Source organism: Sciurus carolinensis, chromosome 5 (assembly GCF_902686445.1).
Source record: "Sciurus carolinensis chromosome 5, mSciCar1.2, whole genome shotgun sequence".
Taxonomy (NCBI): Eukaryota; Metazoa; Chordata; class Mammalia; order Rodentia; family Sciuridae; genus Sciurus; species Sciurus carolinensis.
Genome location: NC_062217.1, coordinates 121225668 through 121242555, shown reverse-complemented (window position 1 = coordinate 121242555; position 16888 = coordinate 121225668). Strand labels below are relative to the sequence as shown.

The following is a 16888-nucleotide window of genomic DNA, read 5'->3' as shown; positions in this document are numbered from 1 at the left end:
CCCCATTTCATGGATGAGAAAACTGAGGCACAGTAAGTAACTGGCTTAAAGACACACAAGAGCAAGTGGGAGATTTCCTGACTTACCTGCTCCTTGCTCCTGTGATAGATGAGTTCAAGGCACGGGCGCTGCATCATGAATGACAACCATGTCACACATGTCACATTTATCAAAGGAAACATCTGGCCACTGGGCCCTGGGTGAAGAAAGGGGTATGTGAGGGAAGTTAGTGGGCACCACAGTAGACAGGGCTGTGCTAGACAGCCACACCGGCCCTGCCACCACCTAGAAAGCACCCAGCCTTAGAAAGTAAGCACGTCCCTCTGTGAGGTCACCTCATGTGACAGCAGGGACCCTGAGCTAGAAAATACCCAAATCAAAAGTTTCTCATCCTGTCTCCTGCACTGAGCACTCAAATGCCAGAAGGTCTGGTTGAAAACAATCCATGACCCCATGACAGATCCTTCTGGGAGTCCTCAGCCACCGCCAGCCCTGGGGCTCCCAGATTCATGGTTTGCTGGGAACTGGAATAGGGGACCTACTACCAACCATCTCTACAACCACATATAAGTTGTATTCATCTGTGTGAGTCTCATTCCATCCATCAAAAGGGAAAGACACCTATATTTCTTTGCAAGAAGATAAAATGAGAGGGCGCTTGTGAATATTCCTGGCGTGAGGCTCAGTCCAGGACGAGGGCACAGTGAGGGATTACAGTGGAATCGCTAACACTCCCCACCAGAAATCTCGCTGAAGTAGTATCACGGAACTTGTGAGGGAAGGGCAACACTAGGCTGGTTGAGAGAAGCCCTCTTGGGGCGGGAGGAGATGGCCCAAAGAGGGACGTCCTGATTCCACCCAGACCTTCCACCAGGTGGCGCCATGTGATAACATTCAAAACTCTCAGGTCCACAGGGCAAATTGACTGGGGTCCCCGGGGTTGGTCCACAAGGGAACCTATTTATGAGCTAGTTCATAACTAAAGACCTGGAGGTGGGTCACTCTTCGTGGCTTCCCTTAACCTCTTTAATCCAGATATTCATCAAAATAAAAGTGGCAAAGGAAGGAGCGCGGTGACCCTGGCAATGGCCAGCTAGATAGCGGCAGTCTACTAAACACTGCTTTAACCAGGTGCGGTGGCTCATGGCTGTAATCCCAGCGGCTTGGGAGGCTGAGGCAGGAGGATCCCAAGTTGAAAACCAGCCACAGCAATGGCGAGGTGCTAAGCAACATAGTGAGACCCTGTCTCTAAATAAAATACCAAATAGGACTGGGGATGTGGCTCATGGTCCAGTGTCCCTGAGTTCAATCCCAGGGACCAAAAACCAAACCAAACAAAAAACACTGCTTCAGGCAAAGCTGAGCCAGGAGCCAGTATCTTTGAGTTCTAGGGCTGGAAGGGGGCCTTCAAGAAACTCTAGACTGACCCCTTGTCTTTTCAGAATAGAAACTGGCCTGGACAGGGTCACCTCTGTCACAGTGGTAAAGGGGCCTCGGGGCCTTCCTTGGGGTGCAGCATGACTCAGGATGGCAGCTTTCAGGGGGAGGTAGAAAGCGCACTCTATCCAACTGCTATGGGGACAGAACACCAAGCAGCTGCAACTTCTAAGGCTACTCCTTCAACTTTTTCTGGCAAACAGGAGATGTTTCCCAAGTGTCTGTGGGACTCCTGGCTCATACATCCGAGGAGCTGCCCCCTTGGTCCCTGGAAAAGTGGAGGCATTTCTGTCAGGATCCACCTGTGGAGTTTGCAGGGCCAGGGCTGCCAAGGCCCTTGGGGGTCAACTGGGACACCTCCCATGGTACAGATGACTGCTGAGACTGAACGAGGGACAACTCTGAAGCTCTTTACTACAAAGTATGCCCAGGGCAATTGCTAAGAGAAAAAAAATGAAGGGCCAGAAAACTGTGTCTGATTATCTATCATGTGCATAAACAATGAGAAAAATTAGAATATTCATGTTTGCTCATATTTGAATAAGTAAATTCCAGAAGGACTTGGAAGACACTAAGAACAGGAGGGGCAGGATGGAGCGGGGATGGATGCCTGGGGACCAGGGAGGGAGTGAGACTCTTCTCTGTCCACGTGTGTATTGCCTGATCTCTGGACCATGAAAATACTTTTCCTTATGGAGACTAAATTTTTTTTTAAAATAGCTTGACCAGGATCATGCAGGGTTTCCCACACTCAGGGGACACTGTTAAACTGAAAGGTGGTGAAGTGCTTGGGGAGGGGAAAGAGAGGATGGAGGATCCCTTGTTTCTCTTCAGTCCCCTGAGTCCTTCCAGGAGTGTCTGGGTGAGGGGCTGGTGACTCTTCAACACCCTTCTCAATCCTTGTAAGAAACTGACTTTTTAAACAGGCTTAACCCCTGGACAACCTGAGTGGCGAGAAAAAAATGCAAGAGTGCAGTTTTCTTGCACTGGATCTATTTGTGTGAATACCTACCAAGAATGGCGAGTTTGCAGGCTTTGCATTTATAAGAGTAACATGAGGCTTCCTTTATAAAATAATGTATAATGTGAGTTTAAAATAAGTATGATGCAAGTTGCTTTAAAAAAAAAAAAAAAAAGTCAAGTCAGTCTTAGGATCACTGCTTTGTGGATTTGGAACTGTCAAGTGACAACCTGGTGCCAGAATCCGTGCTGAGTGCTCCCGAGAGTGAATGTGCTGGGTCTTCCATCCCGAGGGCAGCTGAGGACCTGGAGCTCTGGCGAGATGATGGAATGTGCCCGAGGTCCCTGGTTTCCAGCAATGGAGCTGGGAATGAGAGTCCTGCACCCCAGGACAGAGCTGGTGGCAGGGTTAGTGGAGGCCAGTCCCGTGCCCGCCCAGCCCCGCCCAGCCCAGTGCTGCCTGCCCTGGTGCTTGAGGCAGTCGCTATGAAGTTACTCTCAGGCTTCATCTTGAGCAGCTTCTATTTCTTCCTTCCACTCTTTGGTCCCTAAAACCATCTGGTTTCAGCCCTCCCCATGCCCAGACCAGAGGATCAAAGCCTCTGTCATCTGGAGCTGTCATCTGGAGCTCTCCGCCAACGGCTTTTGAGGCAAGTATTTTTATTTATTTATTTTTTTTGGTACTGGGGATTGAACCCAGGGCACTCTAACACTGAGCCACATCCCCAGCCCTGTTTTGTATTTTATTTAAAGACAAGGCCTTGCCAGGTTGCTGAGGCTGACTTTGAACTCACGATCCTCCTGCCTCAGCCTCCAGAGCTGCTGGGATTACAGGCGTGCGCCACCGTGCCAGGGACGCCATCTGCTTCCTGAACTCTCTTGTACTCTTTCAGGCCCTGGCGGCAGCATGAGGAGGGGCTTGCTGCTTCTCCCAGTGCTGTGCCCTGCTGGACAGCTGCAGGTTTGCTCTCCACCTAGTTTTGGTAGCAGAGTCCTTCCCTACTACCCGCCCACCTTTGGGCCATCACCCCTGTACAGCCTTCCAGGACCCTTGCAAAGAGAACGGGCTTTCTCCCCTCCTAGGTTTGCGTGAGTTATCATCACACCCTTGGGAAGGCAGGAAAGAGGGCTGCAGTGGAGCTCGGACACTATGGAGGCCACCGACTAGGCTGTGGCAGCCATACCCCTGCACCTCCCTCCATAGCCTCTGCCTCACAGAGCCAATGTCCAGTCCCTGCAGCGAGGGAGGACTGGCAATCTGTATCTGTAACGGGTTCCAGGTGATTTGGGTGTGGGTGCAGCCAGAGGCCAAATAGAGGAATGTTCCAGAGGGTGGACTCTGAGCCTCAGTTTCAATCTTAGCTCTGTTCCAGCTCACCTGGGTCCCAGGGCAAGTTATAAACCTTCTCCAGGGTCCTCAGCAGCAAAATAAAGACGATGGGGATAGCACTGTGTCTTACAGCTCTAGTGACAATTCAGTGGTGTAAAGTGACTGGCAGGGAGCCAGGCGCTGCATGTGGTCAGCAAACATCACCCTGTCCTGAAACTAGGGAACTGCCAAAAGCCCCTCAGCTCCCAGGAGCACAGCGAAGCAGCTGCACTTCACCAACAGCTGGGGAGGGGTGACACGGGTCTCAAAAGCCTGGCACTACCCCAGCCAGAGATTCCTGAGTGCCTAGGACATGGCGGCCACTCTGAACTGAAGCCTCCGGCTTGGGATCTGGGGGGCATGGAGGCTCCAGGACTGGAGCAGTCATCCTCTCAACAGTCCTTGTCCTCTACGCTTTGGGTCACCTCCTGGAAGGCTCTGAGAGGCAGGAGCACCACACTGTCATCCCTTGTAGTGATGAGGAAACCACTGTTCAGGAGGCTGAGTGGAGTGTCCAAGGTCATGGGTTCACGGAGAGCAGAGCAGGGCCTGCACCGGCCATACAACAGGAGGTCAAGGTTGCCAAGGTCATGCATCCAGTGAGCGAGGCTCCGGCCACCACCCCATGGCTTCCCCTGAACTCGCAAAGCCAGTTCCAGGTGGGGAGGCTGACCCTGCCCGTGCCTTTAGTGCGTTCCAGTCCCAGTCCTAGGGACAGGGGGCTGGAAGAGGGTTCCATGGAGATGTAGCAAAACTGGAGTAACTGTTTCTTGTGATCTCAGGCTGGTGTCTCCCTCTGGGGAGATGGCAATGTGGCCTCACCTAAAGGGCAGCTGGAGAGAGAGGCAGAACTTAGAGAACCAAGGGCTTGAACTTGTGGCATGAAGGTCCCAGAAGGCCAGCTGCTCCTCAGAGGTTAGGGAGGAAGAGATGTACAGACAGCAGGTGGACCCAACCTGACAGGGCGCGGAGGATCAGCCCTGGAGAGGAGCAGAAGTGCCCTGGAGCCTGCCCTCTCGGGCAGGGTGAGTCTGCAAGGCAGCCCAGCCAAGGGTCCTGGCACACGATGGACAGGCAGGTGGGGAGAGGAGGAAGAGCCACCTCCTACCACCTCCGACCTTCCAGTGAGGAGCCCCTAGGCCAGAGCCCACCCACCGGGGTCTGTCTGGAGCAGAGGCTGCCCGAAGACCCTGCTCCCACCCGTGATTCACATCCCCTAAAGAAAGGCACTTGATCTATGGAGAGAATCCACTTTGAAGGGGGAAAAAGAAAGAGAAGACCAGTCCACAGACAAGCTGAGGAGAGGCAGCTGGGGGCGAGGGGCACTGGGTGGGGAACTCCCTGCTGTTGGCTTAGCTGGAGCTGCAGGAGTTTGGGGTCCAGGTGAGTGGCAGGTGGACATGCCAGGGCAGGAGACGCCTCGGGAGCAGCTGGGACACCAGCCAAGCCAGCCTCCCCTGGTCCAGGCCCCAGAGTGGATGGCAAAAGCCAGACACCACCCCCAAATGCCCATCACAAAGGGAACACATGTCCCAATCACTGCCAAGAAATAAAGACACAGAAAACATTCTTAGAGAAAGGAGTCCTGTTGAGTGCCACCAAGTTCCCCTGGAAATGTCTGTGATAGAGGACACCACCCCCTCAAGGGCAGCAGGGGACACAGGGCCTGCAGGACAAAGTCCTGCCCCAGGCAGCACAGCAGGCCTCAGGCGGGACAGAGCCAGTCGCCACCTCTCTCCCCTGACCTCCCGCCCCCAGCCTGGCCACTCCACCCTGTGCCTTCTGCCCCACACCCAGCGGATCCTGAGAGGGTGAGGAATCTGGGGCTGGGCAGGCAAAGTCCTCAGGGTACCCCTGCCTCCCTCTGACCTACAGCCCTTGGTTTGCTATGGGCCCAGAGCCATAGCCACCTCTGCCTCCCTGGCAGGCCCTCCATGAAGACCTGGGGCCTCCCCTCGCAAAAAGCAGGGCTCCCCCAATGCACGCACTCGCCTTCCAGGAGGGCCGCCAGGGCTGACCAGAGCCCGGGAGGCCGAGCGGGGCTCAGTGGGGCCGAGCAGCCTCTGGCAGGAGCCCCAGGCGAGGGAGACCACAGACCTGGACCCTGGCTCTGCCAATCCTAAAGCCTCACCAGCCATTCTGGCCAGAGGCTCCCTCCCCACACAGCTGACCCTCCAGGCAACCCCTCAGTGTGAGCTCAGGAGCTTTCTAAGCATGGGACAAGGAACCCAAGCCCAGGCGCCAGCCTCTGGATCCTCTGAGAGCATCTCAGAGACCCCCTCCCGGTCCGTCAGCCTGCTGCTGCCCTGCTGCCCCTGCCCACCACCCCCAAGCCACCTTCACCAGCCCTCAGATCTGGGCAGCTGCGTGACTCTTAGTACATTTCTTTACATGGACTCATTTTTACTTAAATCTATTTATTGAAAACGTCACAATAAATAGAATGCCAGTACCCCTCATCATAAATAAAAGGTAGCCAATAAAAATACACCATTAAAACAAAACAGTGTTATAAAAGTCTGGAAACTTCTCCCACCTGCCCTTAACCCCAGAACTGCTCCCTGGTAATGGGGAAGTCAGTTCGTGTTCTGGAGGCATCGCAACACATTGGCACCAAGTTGAGACTTCCTTCTTGGCATAAAAGGATTAAAGAGAACTGGAAAGAGAACACCTTGCTCTGGTTTTGTGCCACTTTAGGGAGGCCCTATACCACCTGAAAACGTCTCAGGACAACCAGGGTCCCCACCCTATACTTGGGGGTGCTAGCCTACAGCCTCCCTCTGCCTCCTGCTTAACACAAGGGGGAAACCACACCATGGTCCTCTCACCATATCTCCGAAGCCCACTAGATCCCCTCCCCAGGTGCCTGCTCTAACACCAAGGCCCAGCAAGTCCCTCTCAACACACCAACCCCCATCAGCCCTTGAGGTCACCGCTGGCTCAGGTGGGACACCAGGTACACGAGGCCCACCAGCAAGAGGCCACGAACACCAAGCATCATGAGCAGGAAAAGCAGCAAGATGGAGGTCACCGGCTCCACCGCATGGTTGCCCAGGTGCCACTGGGGGAAGCCCATGTTTACCAGCTGCCGGTTGAGGTCATTGAAGGGAGACTGAGCAGCCCCCAGCCTGGCACCCGCCTGCTGTGGGCGAGGGCCAGTCCCCCCTGGGGGGACACCCTGGCCCCTGTTGAGAAAGCCCTGGAAGGTGAAGACAGAGAGAAACATATGAATCCAGAGAAAGCTTTCCTGAGGTTGAGGTACCAGCCAGGAGGGAACTCTAGGCTGGACCCTGCCCTCCTCGACAGTCACCCTGGGCCACTCCCTCCTTCCTTAGCACTCCCGGATGCCAGCCATAAGAATCCCAGTGACTGGATCACAAGCTCTCAGAGTACAGAACATGCCAGTCTGTAGTCCCCACGTAATGCCCAGGGAGAAGGCCCCAAGGATAGAGAAGACAGAAGTGACCAGGCAGGGGGCACTCAGCATGGACACGGCTCTTGGACACTCCCTTCTTTAAAGTAATTCTTGGTCTTGGGCTCCTCTCTTCCACTCACTCCCCAGTTTTTCTCCCATCCAAAAGACTCTCCAGCTGCAGCAGGATTCACTAACCAGGTTAAAGGAAAGGCAGCTCTTGGGTGTAAAGTCTGAGGAAATCACCCAGAGGAGAAAGAACTGGGGAAACAGGGCCTGGGTAGTAAATCCACTGTATTTACCCACTGTCTTGACCCCCGGCACGCCTAGCTCAGCTCTTTGCAGAGAGGGCTTCAGGCTAGAGAAAGCTAATGACCAGCAAGAGAGACTTCTGGAAGCTGGGGAGTAACAGAGCAGAGAAGGCCAGCTGCTCCCCGTCCCCAGTGGATGGGTGCCTACCTGCCGAGGAGAGCTCCCTCTCTGTGGAGTAGTGGTCCTCACTCTGGGGTCATCATCCTGAACGATTTCCCCATTGGCTAAGATCCGCACCATCCTCCAGGAGCTGTGGGTCCCTCCTGGGCTGCACCTGTAATTCACAGCCAGGGTGGGGGCTGATGGAAGAAACCGTGTGGCCAGGGGTCCCTCCTCCCTACCAACCCTGAACTCCTAGTGATTTGTGACTAGGATCCTGAGGGCCAATGGATGATTCTTCCCCAGATCACAGAGCCTGGAGCAAACAATTTACCAAAGATTGAGAGTCCACTGCTCCACCTATGCAGGTGCTGTCTAATTAATAAAAGGGGGAGAAATAAAAGCAAATTGTTTGTGGGACAAAAATCTGTTAGACATTGAGTCCACTAGAAAAACCATGCAAAGGACCCCTGAGAAAGAGTTTTACTACTAACCAGGACCAGCAGCAGCAGTTGGGACTAGAAGCCCTGCTGGGGCTCAGGCATGGTGGAAAGCCCAACGGGGGCTCACCCCACTTAGGCCCAAACTGTTCCTCCAAGGTGGGTACTGCACAGCCACCGCACAGGTGGAACCCCAGGGACATTTAGATAGTTATGGAGGAGCCTACACCTCCAGGCAGCAAGCAGAGGAAGTGCACCAAGTAGCACCTCTGGCGCCAGGTCTTCTTTGGGAAACAGAGTCCAGGGTGCCAGGATCCATCCCAGCTCTCAAATCCCCTTCCATTTAAAAATGAGCCTGCTCCCCTGGGAGCAAACGCCAAGAACCTGGGCCTTCTCCAGCCAGGAACCTCAGGAAGATCTGGGCCACTCAGGGTTACCTGAGGTCCACTGCCTTGCGACAGACCACAATGGCGACCACACTGGCCACACACCGCTCCAGCACTGGCTGGGAAGGCCTTTGCTGCGGAGAGGCACGCCCCCTACCTGTCCCTCACCTCTCGAGTAACACGGGTAACACGGGTCTGTCCTTCGCTAACGGAGGACAGGGCCCAGCCTTTCCAAAACGGTAAGCTGGATGCTATGGTGGCACTGGGAGCTCTCTGCCCTGCTGACCCCAAGGGTGCCCATGAGCTGGGAGTCCTTCCAAGCCCCTCCTGAGTCTGTGCAAAGGCCATTTTTCCCGAGTAGCTGAGTGGCAATTTTCATCTAAATTCTCAAAAGCCCTCGGGACACCCACTCCCAAAGGCGATGAGCGCCCCTGTCCTCTCGCCCATGGCTCGGAGGCTGGCACAGGCGGGTCCCCTTCTTGAAGCCTGCTGGCCCGGGTGCAGGCCAAGCGGGTCGTGGTCCTCCGCAGTCTCTTTGTGCTTTGTCATCCCGCCCCCGCTGGGTGGGCCCGAGGCGCGCCGGCCCTCGGTGCACGACGCGACGGGTGGGGGCTGCGGAGGGGCGCTGCCCGGGCGCCGAGCGCGGCCTCCGGGCCTGACACTGGCGGGAGGCCAGGCCCGCGGGGCCGGGAGGGATGCGCCCGTTCCCCCGCCTCCCGCGGGACGGACACCCACCTGCGTGCGCGGCTCCGGGGCCTCGGCGGCGTCCACTCCGGCGGCTCCCGGCCGCTTCCTCCCACCTGACCTCACAGGAAGCGCGCGCTGGAGGGGTGCGGCCCGCGGCTGCGCAGCGGCCCCCTCTGTCGGCCGCCCGGAGAACTGCAGCCGCCCCGCCGGGGCCGGGGCCGGGGCCGGGGCCGGGGCCGGGGCCGGGGCCAGCGACCCAACGCTGGAGGAGATGAGGGGCTAGTAAGGGAGGAGGAGGAGAGGACACATGGGAGGAAGAAGAGGAAGGAGGTGGACGAAGAAGAAGAGAAAAGGGAAATAGCGCCCATGGAGGAAAAGCCCAGGGAGTGGGGCGTCCCTAACCCGCGGTGGAAGGGGGACACAGGCCAAGCCCACCCCTAGGTTTGCCAAGCCTGCTCTGTGGATTCCGCTTGAGAAAGCCCCAGCACTGCCCTTCTCGAAAGCCTAGAAAGAGAAGGCATGAACAGCCAGGCAGATGCAGCTAACTGCAGCTTCCTGGAGGAGGTCACCACAGTCTGCCACCACAGCTGAATTTAAGGGTAGGCAGGAGTTTGCCTGTCAAGTAAATAAAGAAGGGCCTTCCTGGCATAATAACCACCTGAAGGAGTAAATAATCAATTTCTGCCTCCATCCTGGTATTTCTGAATCCAGCCACCTGCAAGAACCATACCCTGTGGACCTGTTCACCGTGGGTCACAATGAACTGTGTACTGCTGCAATCTGAGTTCAAGTTCTGGACTCTGACAAGTTACTTAGCTGCTGTGTGTCTAATTTGCAAATTGAATGTAACTATAGCCTCACAGGATTGTGAAGATTGAATATGATGCCCCGGCACGTGGCAAGAGTGATAAATATCAGTTATAATTACCAGTCAGCATGTTTCCAGGAGCGTGCAGATACTTATTGATTATATATTGGACGCCATGTGCCTGCTAGCCTCCAGGAACATGGAACAAAGTGAAATTTAAACTTTGCCTCAAGGACTCATAGTCTGCCATCATAGCTTAATTATTTGATTAGGAAACCTTATCAATAAAAAATGTTGCACAGGTCTCTTTAGTATCTGTGTCTTGTTTGCATATTATTTAGTTATTTTTTAAAAAAATTACACAGTGTATCATGAGAACAGACTGGCATTGTGGATAAAATATGGGTACTGGAATCCATTAGCATTTGAATCCTGGATTGGCTGCCCAGGGGTGTGGTGTGGTCTTGGGAGAGGTAATCAGTCTCTCTGGGCTCAGTTACTTCATCTATAAAGTGGGGTTAATAATAGTACCCACCTCATCTGGCTTTTGCAAAGTGCTGAGCTCTTAATGTAAAGTGCTTAGATGAGAGCCCAGCCACAGTATATGCTCAAGGGCTGCCGGCAGTTATCATCATAACTACTGTTCCGCCACAGCTAGTGACTGTAAAACTTGCACATTGAAAAAGAATGGGATTTAAAATAAATATAAACTGAAATCCTACTGCTCTCTTCCTGTGCCCTGATGTATCCCAGGTGTGCACCGTGCATACCTGGAAGGAGGTATGCCTAATGGTCAGGCAGGATGCCTAATTGTCAGAGCTGGGTTGTGGGTCTCAAAATCCACTGTACAAAATTACCTGGGATATTTAGAACTCATCCTAATGCCAAGGTCCTACCCTAGAGATGACAATGTTGTTGATCTGAAATGCAACGTGAGCACATAGGCATTTTAAAAAACAATTTTCAGGTCATTCCCATAAGCAGCTAGGGCTGAGAACCACTGCCTTCCGTGAACACATAACCCAAAATCTGCCGGAGGGAAAGACCTCTGTGGACTGAGGGAATCAGTGACTCCAAGCCGGAAACCATGGATGCATCCAGGAAGGACTGTGCTGGTACAACTGCTGCCAAAGAGAAACAGTCCAGCCCAGGGTAACCACAGTGTCCAGAGGAGGAAGCACATCTCGGAGAAGTCAGGCACAGCTTTAGAGCTGGCGGGTGATCCTGTTTGGAGTAAGAAAAGGACTAACATTATCAATTAAAACCTCCTCAGGAGGCTGTGGATCATTTTTACTATTTCTACACCTCCTTTAGTTATCTCCATAGCTCAAAAACCTGCAAAGGGTCCCCACCGTCTGCTCTAACAAGACCTAACTCATTTGGCAGGGCTGTGACCACCTTCCAAATCCAGCCCCACCCTACTCTTAATGGCTCCTTCCCTCAAACCCGCCCAGCCTGGTCTCCTGGTCCTGAACTTCACCCCCAAAGATCTGCTTTGCTTGTCTGTGTCTGTCTGTTCAAGGCCCTTCCCACCCAGTCTAAGTCCTCCATCCCCAAACTTGATTGTTCCATGTACTTAACATAATGACCCCACTACCCACAGAGTCCTTTCTACTTCCAAAGTGGAAAGAGACCACTTTATTACAAAACAGGAAAAGTAGGTGTTGTTGTTCCCCCTTCACTGATAGAAACTGAGGTTCAGAGAGTTTCTTATTTTTTTTTTTCTTCTTCTTCTTCTTCTTTTTTACTTTTTGGTACTGGGGATTGTACCCTGGGTGCTTAACCACTGAGCCACATCTCCAGCCCTTTTAATATTTTATTTTAAGAAAGGATCTCACCGAGTTGCTCAGGTCCTTGCTAAGTTGCTGAAGCTGGTTTTGAACTCATGATCCTTCTGCCTCAGCCTCCCAAGCCACTGGGATTATAGGCACGCACCACAGCACCAGGCTCAGAGAGATTCTTGGTGGCCAGCCTGTTGGTGGTGACAGAGCCAGGACCCAAGTGAAGACAGAGTCCTGGCTCTGCATTCTAAACTCTTCACACCCACCAGCCTTCCCTGCACTTGGCTCATCTCTGAGCCCCTCATGTCCCCAATACTGTCAGCATATAACCGGGTCCTGGGTCATGTCTTCACGAGTGCTCAGTAAAAATATTCTTTGAGCTTTTTGTTTATTGCAAAATTCATACTTCTCAGCCAGTTGGCGATTCGGCTGTCAGGGCCTGCTCTGCCTGTGCAGGTGAACACTGTCGCTGCCTTGAACAGAGACTGGCCAGACAACAATGGTAATAGTGATGTCGTGTTAAACATACAAATCCGCCTCTTTCTCCTGGGGTTTCTCCACTCCCTTTCTCCCACGGTGCTTACTGGTCAGGGAACGAGGTGGGAAAGAAGCACAGTTGGCCTACAACACCCACCTTTGCTGCCTCCATAGGTCCCTGTCCATTGAAGAGGGTGCCAGAGGCCACTTCAGAGAAAACCCTGGGAACACAGGAAGTGATGGGAGCACAGGTGGCCCATGCTGGACCCCAACAATGGGAGTGAGACCGGGAGAGGAAAGGGCCAGAGAGTGATGGTGAACAGGGGCCCCAGCTGGTCTTGGGAGGATCCCTGGGCCCATCGTCAGGTGTGAGCAAAGGCTTCCCAAGTCTCAGGAGTAGAGAAGTGGTGGGAAAGTTGCTGGATGGGAAAAGATCAGGTACATGTACCTAAAGGGTGGTGCAGGAATGGGCTTTGTCCATGGACATATGACAGACAGAACTGTCTCACCAACTCCTTCACCTTGTACGGGCCATGGAAAGGGGAGTGGGACAGAGTGCTAGTGATTTTTTTTTCTTTTCAAGTACTGGGGATTGAACCCAGGGATGGGCTACCACTGACCTACATCCCCAACCCTGAAAAAAAAAATTATTTTTTTAAATTTTGAGACAGGCTCTTACTAATTTGCCCAGGCTGGCCTCGAACTTGTGATCCTCCTGCTTCAGCCTTCCCAGTAACTGTGATTACTGGCCTGCAACAGCACCAATGATTGCTTTTAAAGAAATCATTAGGGATGAGCACACATTACTTGCCTCCTGTTCCATTGGCAGGACCAGTTCATAGGGCCACAGGGCAGCTGGGCTGAGAGTCTGCTCTGACGTCCCCCCTTTTATTCCTAACTGTGGTTTTGGTGTCTTCTCTCTGTTTCTTTCACTCTTGCTAGAGGCTTGTCAATTTATGGATCTTTTCCAAAAACTGGTTTTTGTTTCACTGATGTTTCTGCTTCCATTTTTTGGTTTTTGATCTCACTGATTTCTGCACTTAGCATTATTATTTCCCTCATTCTGCTGACTTTGGGTTTATCTTGCTCTTCTTTTTCTAAGTTTTTGAAGAAGGAGCTTAGATCCTGGTTCAAGACTTCTTTTTCAATGTAAAACATTTAGTGCTGTGAATTTTCCTCTTAGCACTCATTTAGCTGTATCCCTACATATGTTGATGCATTTGTTGTATTTTAATTTTTATTGAGTTCAATGTAGTTTTTAAATTTCACTTGCTACTTCCCCTTTGACCCATGGATCATGTAGAATAATGTTGTTTACTCTCCAGGGGTTTGGAGATTTGCAGTATCTTTCCATTATTCATTCCTGGTTTGATGCCATGGAGGTCAAAGAATGGGATGTGTCCACTTCTTTTAAATTTGTTGAGGTTCATTTATGGCCTAGGATATGTTCTATCCTGGTGAAGGTTGCAGAGGTGATTGAAAAGATTGTATCTTCTGCTGCTTCTGAATGGAATGTTCTATTTAGAAATTTCAGTTATGTATTGTTGGTTGATGGTGGTATTGAGTTTTTCTGATGATTTTCTGTCGCATTGTCCTATCAATTGTTGAGAGAGGGATACCAAAGACTCTAATTATAGTTATAGATTTGTCTAACTCTCCTATCAATTCAATTGGTTCTTGCTTCACGTATCTTAAAACTCCATTGTCTAATGCACTTGTTTAGGTACATGGATTGGTGGATTATTTTATTACATGTGATGTATTCATTGCTCTTAATTTTCATTGCTCTGAACCCTATTATCTGCTTTCTTTTAATGTTTGCATGATACATATTTTCCCATAATCTTACTTTCAAGTTGCCTATATCATGTTATTTGAAGTGAGTTGCTTATATACCACATACAGTTGGATCATGTTTTTTAATTTGCACTGCCAATCTGCCTTTTATTTAGATTATCTAGACCATAACATTAACATAGTTATTGATAACTTCCTGGCTCTTATCTTTGACAAGTGATTTTCTAGTGAAAACTGGGCATTCTCATATGATTTCATGAGGCTCTGGATCCTAAGCTTTCTGTCATTGCTCCATTGGGAAAAGGAGAGTTAACACCTGATATGATAGGTGGAAGTAGAAGTCCAGTATCCCACTCCCCCTCCCTTGCCCAGGAGGGGTGCTGATCATTACTGTTTTCCAAAAGGTCTCCACTGACATCATGGAGGGGAGAGGCTTGTTACCAGCTTGGGGGGCATGAAAGTCCAACTTCCCACTGGCCTTCTCTGAGTGGCAGGATGATGAGTGTGTGTTACAGTCTCACGAGGGTGGAAGTCTAGGTTGAAACCACTTGGCCATTGCAATGGGTTTTATCTGTGGTAATTGGCTAGAGTACAGAAGTTATGAGCTAAAAGTTTTTTGGTTTGCTAGGTACCTTTTCTAGTACTTCAACTAGAAAGAAGGGTTTTAGGGGGCCTTTATAGTCTATACCCTTGGCTGCTCAGGTTACCAGCTTCTTTAGCTTCAAATTTGGGATATATAAGTCAAAAGGGAAACCCAGGGATTCTCCATCCACTGCACCTGCTCCAACTGTGTGCTTCCTCAGATCCCAAGTCCCCATTCAGTCTGCCATCTTTTCTTTCCACCTTTCAAAGTATTCTTGTGTTTATGTCACACATAATGTCTAGGGTTTTTAGTTGTGTTTGACAAAAGAAATAGGGGAAAGTATACACCCATTTTTGAGCAAGACACCCATTTTTAAAGTATTTTTTATAGTAATGAAGACATTGTGATCAAGGTATAGTGTTAGTCAGCTTGTTGTTGCTGTGACCAAAATATAAGATCAAGGACAACTTAGAGGAGGAAAAGTTTATGTGGTCTCACAGTTTCAGAGGTTCAGTCCATGGTCAGCCAACTCCATTTCTCCAAGGCCAACATGAGGCAGCACATCATGACAGAAGGGCGTGGCAGGGGAAAGCTGCTCACTGCTCCACTTATGGCAGCCAGGAAGCAGAGAAAGGGCAAGGGGCTGCAGGGAAGATGTGCCTTTCCAGGGCATGCCCCCAGTGACCCCCTCCTCCAGCCCTGCCCACCTACCTTCAATAACCACCCAGCTGGTCCATGGTAGGATGGGGCTGGGGATAGAGCTCAGTTGGTAGAGCGCTTGCCTTTCATGCACAAGGCCCTGGGTTCAATCCCCAGCACCACAAAAAAAAAAAAAAAAAAAAAAAAAACAACTGGGATGGACTTATTAATTTATAGCTTGAATAGTCTAATCATTTTACCTCTGACCACTTCTGCATTAACACCAGAGCTTTTGGGGCACACCTCGTACCCAAACCACAACATATAGGAATACCACAATAACCAATGGGTAGAGTGTGGGAACAAAGTCATAAATTGGGATTCATGATAAAGTGTCAGTGCAGAACAGTAGGAATGAAACATATTTTTACTAAGTGATGCTGTGATAACTGGGTATCCATATCAGAAAAAAAATTATGTTGGACCCCATCTAGCATAGTTATTCATTCACCAAAAATAAATTCTAGTGTCATAGACCTTAATACAAAAGGCAACACAATAAATATTTTGAAATATATAAGTATATGTGTGTACACACACACGTCTATGTATACATTTGTATGTACATGTATTTATGTATATATATGTATGTATGTATGTGTGTATATATATAAATATATATGTGTATATATATATACATATATATATATATATATATATTCTCTAGACCTCAGAATAGGGATTTTCTTAACACATTATAAAAATGTCAACCATGAAGGAAGTGACTGATAAACTTCATCACATTAAACTTGCATTAAAATTAAGAACCCCTATTGATCAAGACACTATTTTTTGTTATTTATTTATTTGATACTGGGGATTGAATCCAGGGGGTGTTTAACCACTGAGCTACATCCCCAGCCCTTTTATTTTTTATTTTGAGACAGGGTCTCACTATTTGCTCAGGGTCTCACTAAGGTGCTGAGGCTGGCTTTGAACTCCTCCCTCAGCCTCCTAAGCTGCTAAGATTATAGGTGTGCACCACTGCACACAGCAAGACATTATTTTTTAAAGAGTGTAAAAGCAGGTTTGGGGACATAGCTCAGAGGTAGCACACTTAGGAAGCATGGCAAGACCCTGGGTTTGATCCCTAGCACTGGAGAAAAAAAAAAAAAAAAAAAAGGAAAAAGACAAACATAATACACAAGAAAAGGGTTTTGTCTTATTTGTTCGTTTGCTTTGCAATATATATAGCCAGCAAAAGACTTATATCTAGATTATATGAGGAGTCTCTAAATGAATAAGATAGACAACTTTTAAAAACATGGACAGAAGATTTGATCAGGTACATTACAAAGAAATCCAAATGATCAGTAAACTTTTGAAAAAGTGCTCAATATTATTAACAATCAGAGAGATAATCATGAGATACTAGCATACTCATCAGATAAACAGAAATTAAAAAGTATGACAATACCAAGTCATTGGTGCCAGTGTGCAGGAGTTTCCATCCGCCGTTGGTACAACTGCTTTGGAAAACCATTAAGGACTGACTAGGAAAGGAGGCTATTTGCATTCTTTACTACTCAGGGCACATAGTGAATGCTCATGTGCACCAGATCATGTGCACAAGCATGTTTCTTAATAGAAACTGGAGAACAATCCAAAAGTCCATCAAAGTAAAATGGATAAATTATAGTA

At 50.1% G+C, this 16888-nt stretch overlaps 1 protein-coding gene across 2 annotated transcripts; it reads right to left on the bottom strand.

The window, feature by feature from the left end:
* Positions 1-6149: 6149 nt before the first annotated feature.
* Positions 6150-9277, bottom strand: Fam241b (family with sequence similarity 241 member B). 2 transcript variants are annotated; one of them, XM_047553105.1, is made up of 3 exons: positions 8826-9105; positions 7638-7764; positions 6150-6965 (listed from the first exon to the last, which is right to left on the bottom strand). In XM_047553105.1, the coding sequence occupies exons 2-3, from the start codon at positions 7728-7730 to the stop codon at positions 6696-6698; spliced, it is 363 nt and encodes a 120-aa protein (XP_047409061.1). In that variant the 5' UTR covers positions 7731-7764; positions 8826-9105; the 3' UTR covers positions 6150-6695. The 2 variants fall into 2 exon arrangements, with proteins under 2 accessions (XP_047409061.1, XP_047409060.1); XM_047553104.1 differs by lacking the exon at positions 8826-9105 and adding an exon at positions 9151-9277 and having other exon boundaries at positions 6151-6965.
* Between the last annotated feature and the right edge of the window lie 7611 nt (positions 9278-16888).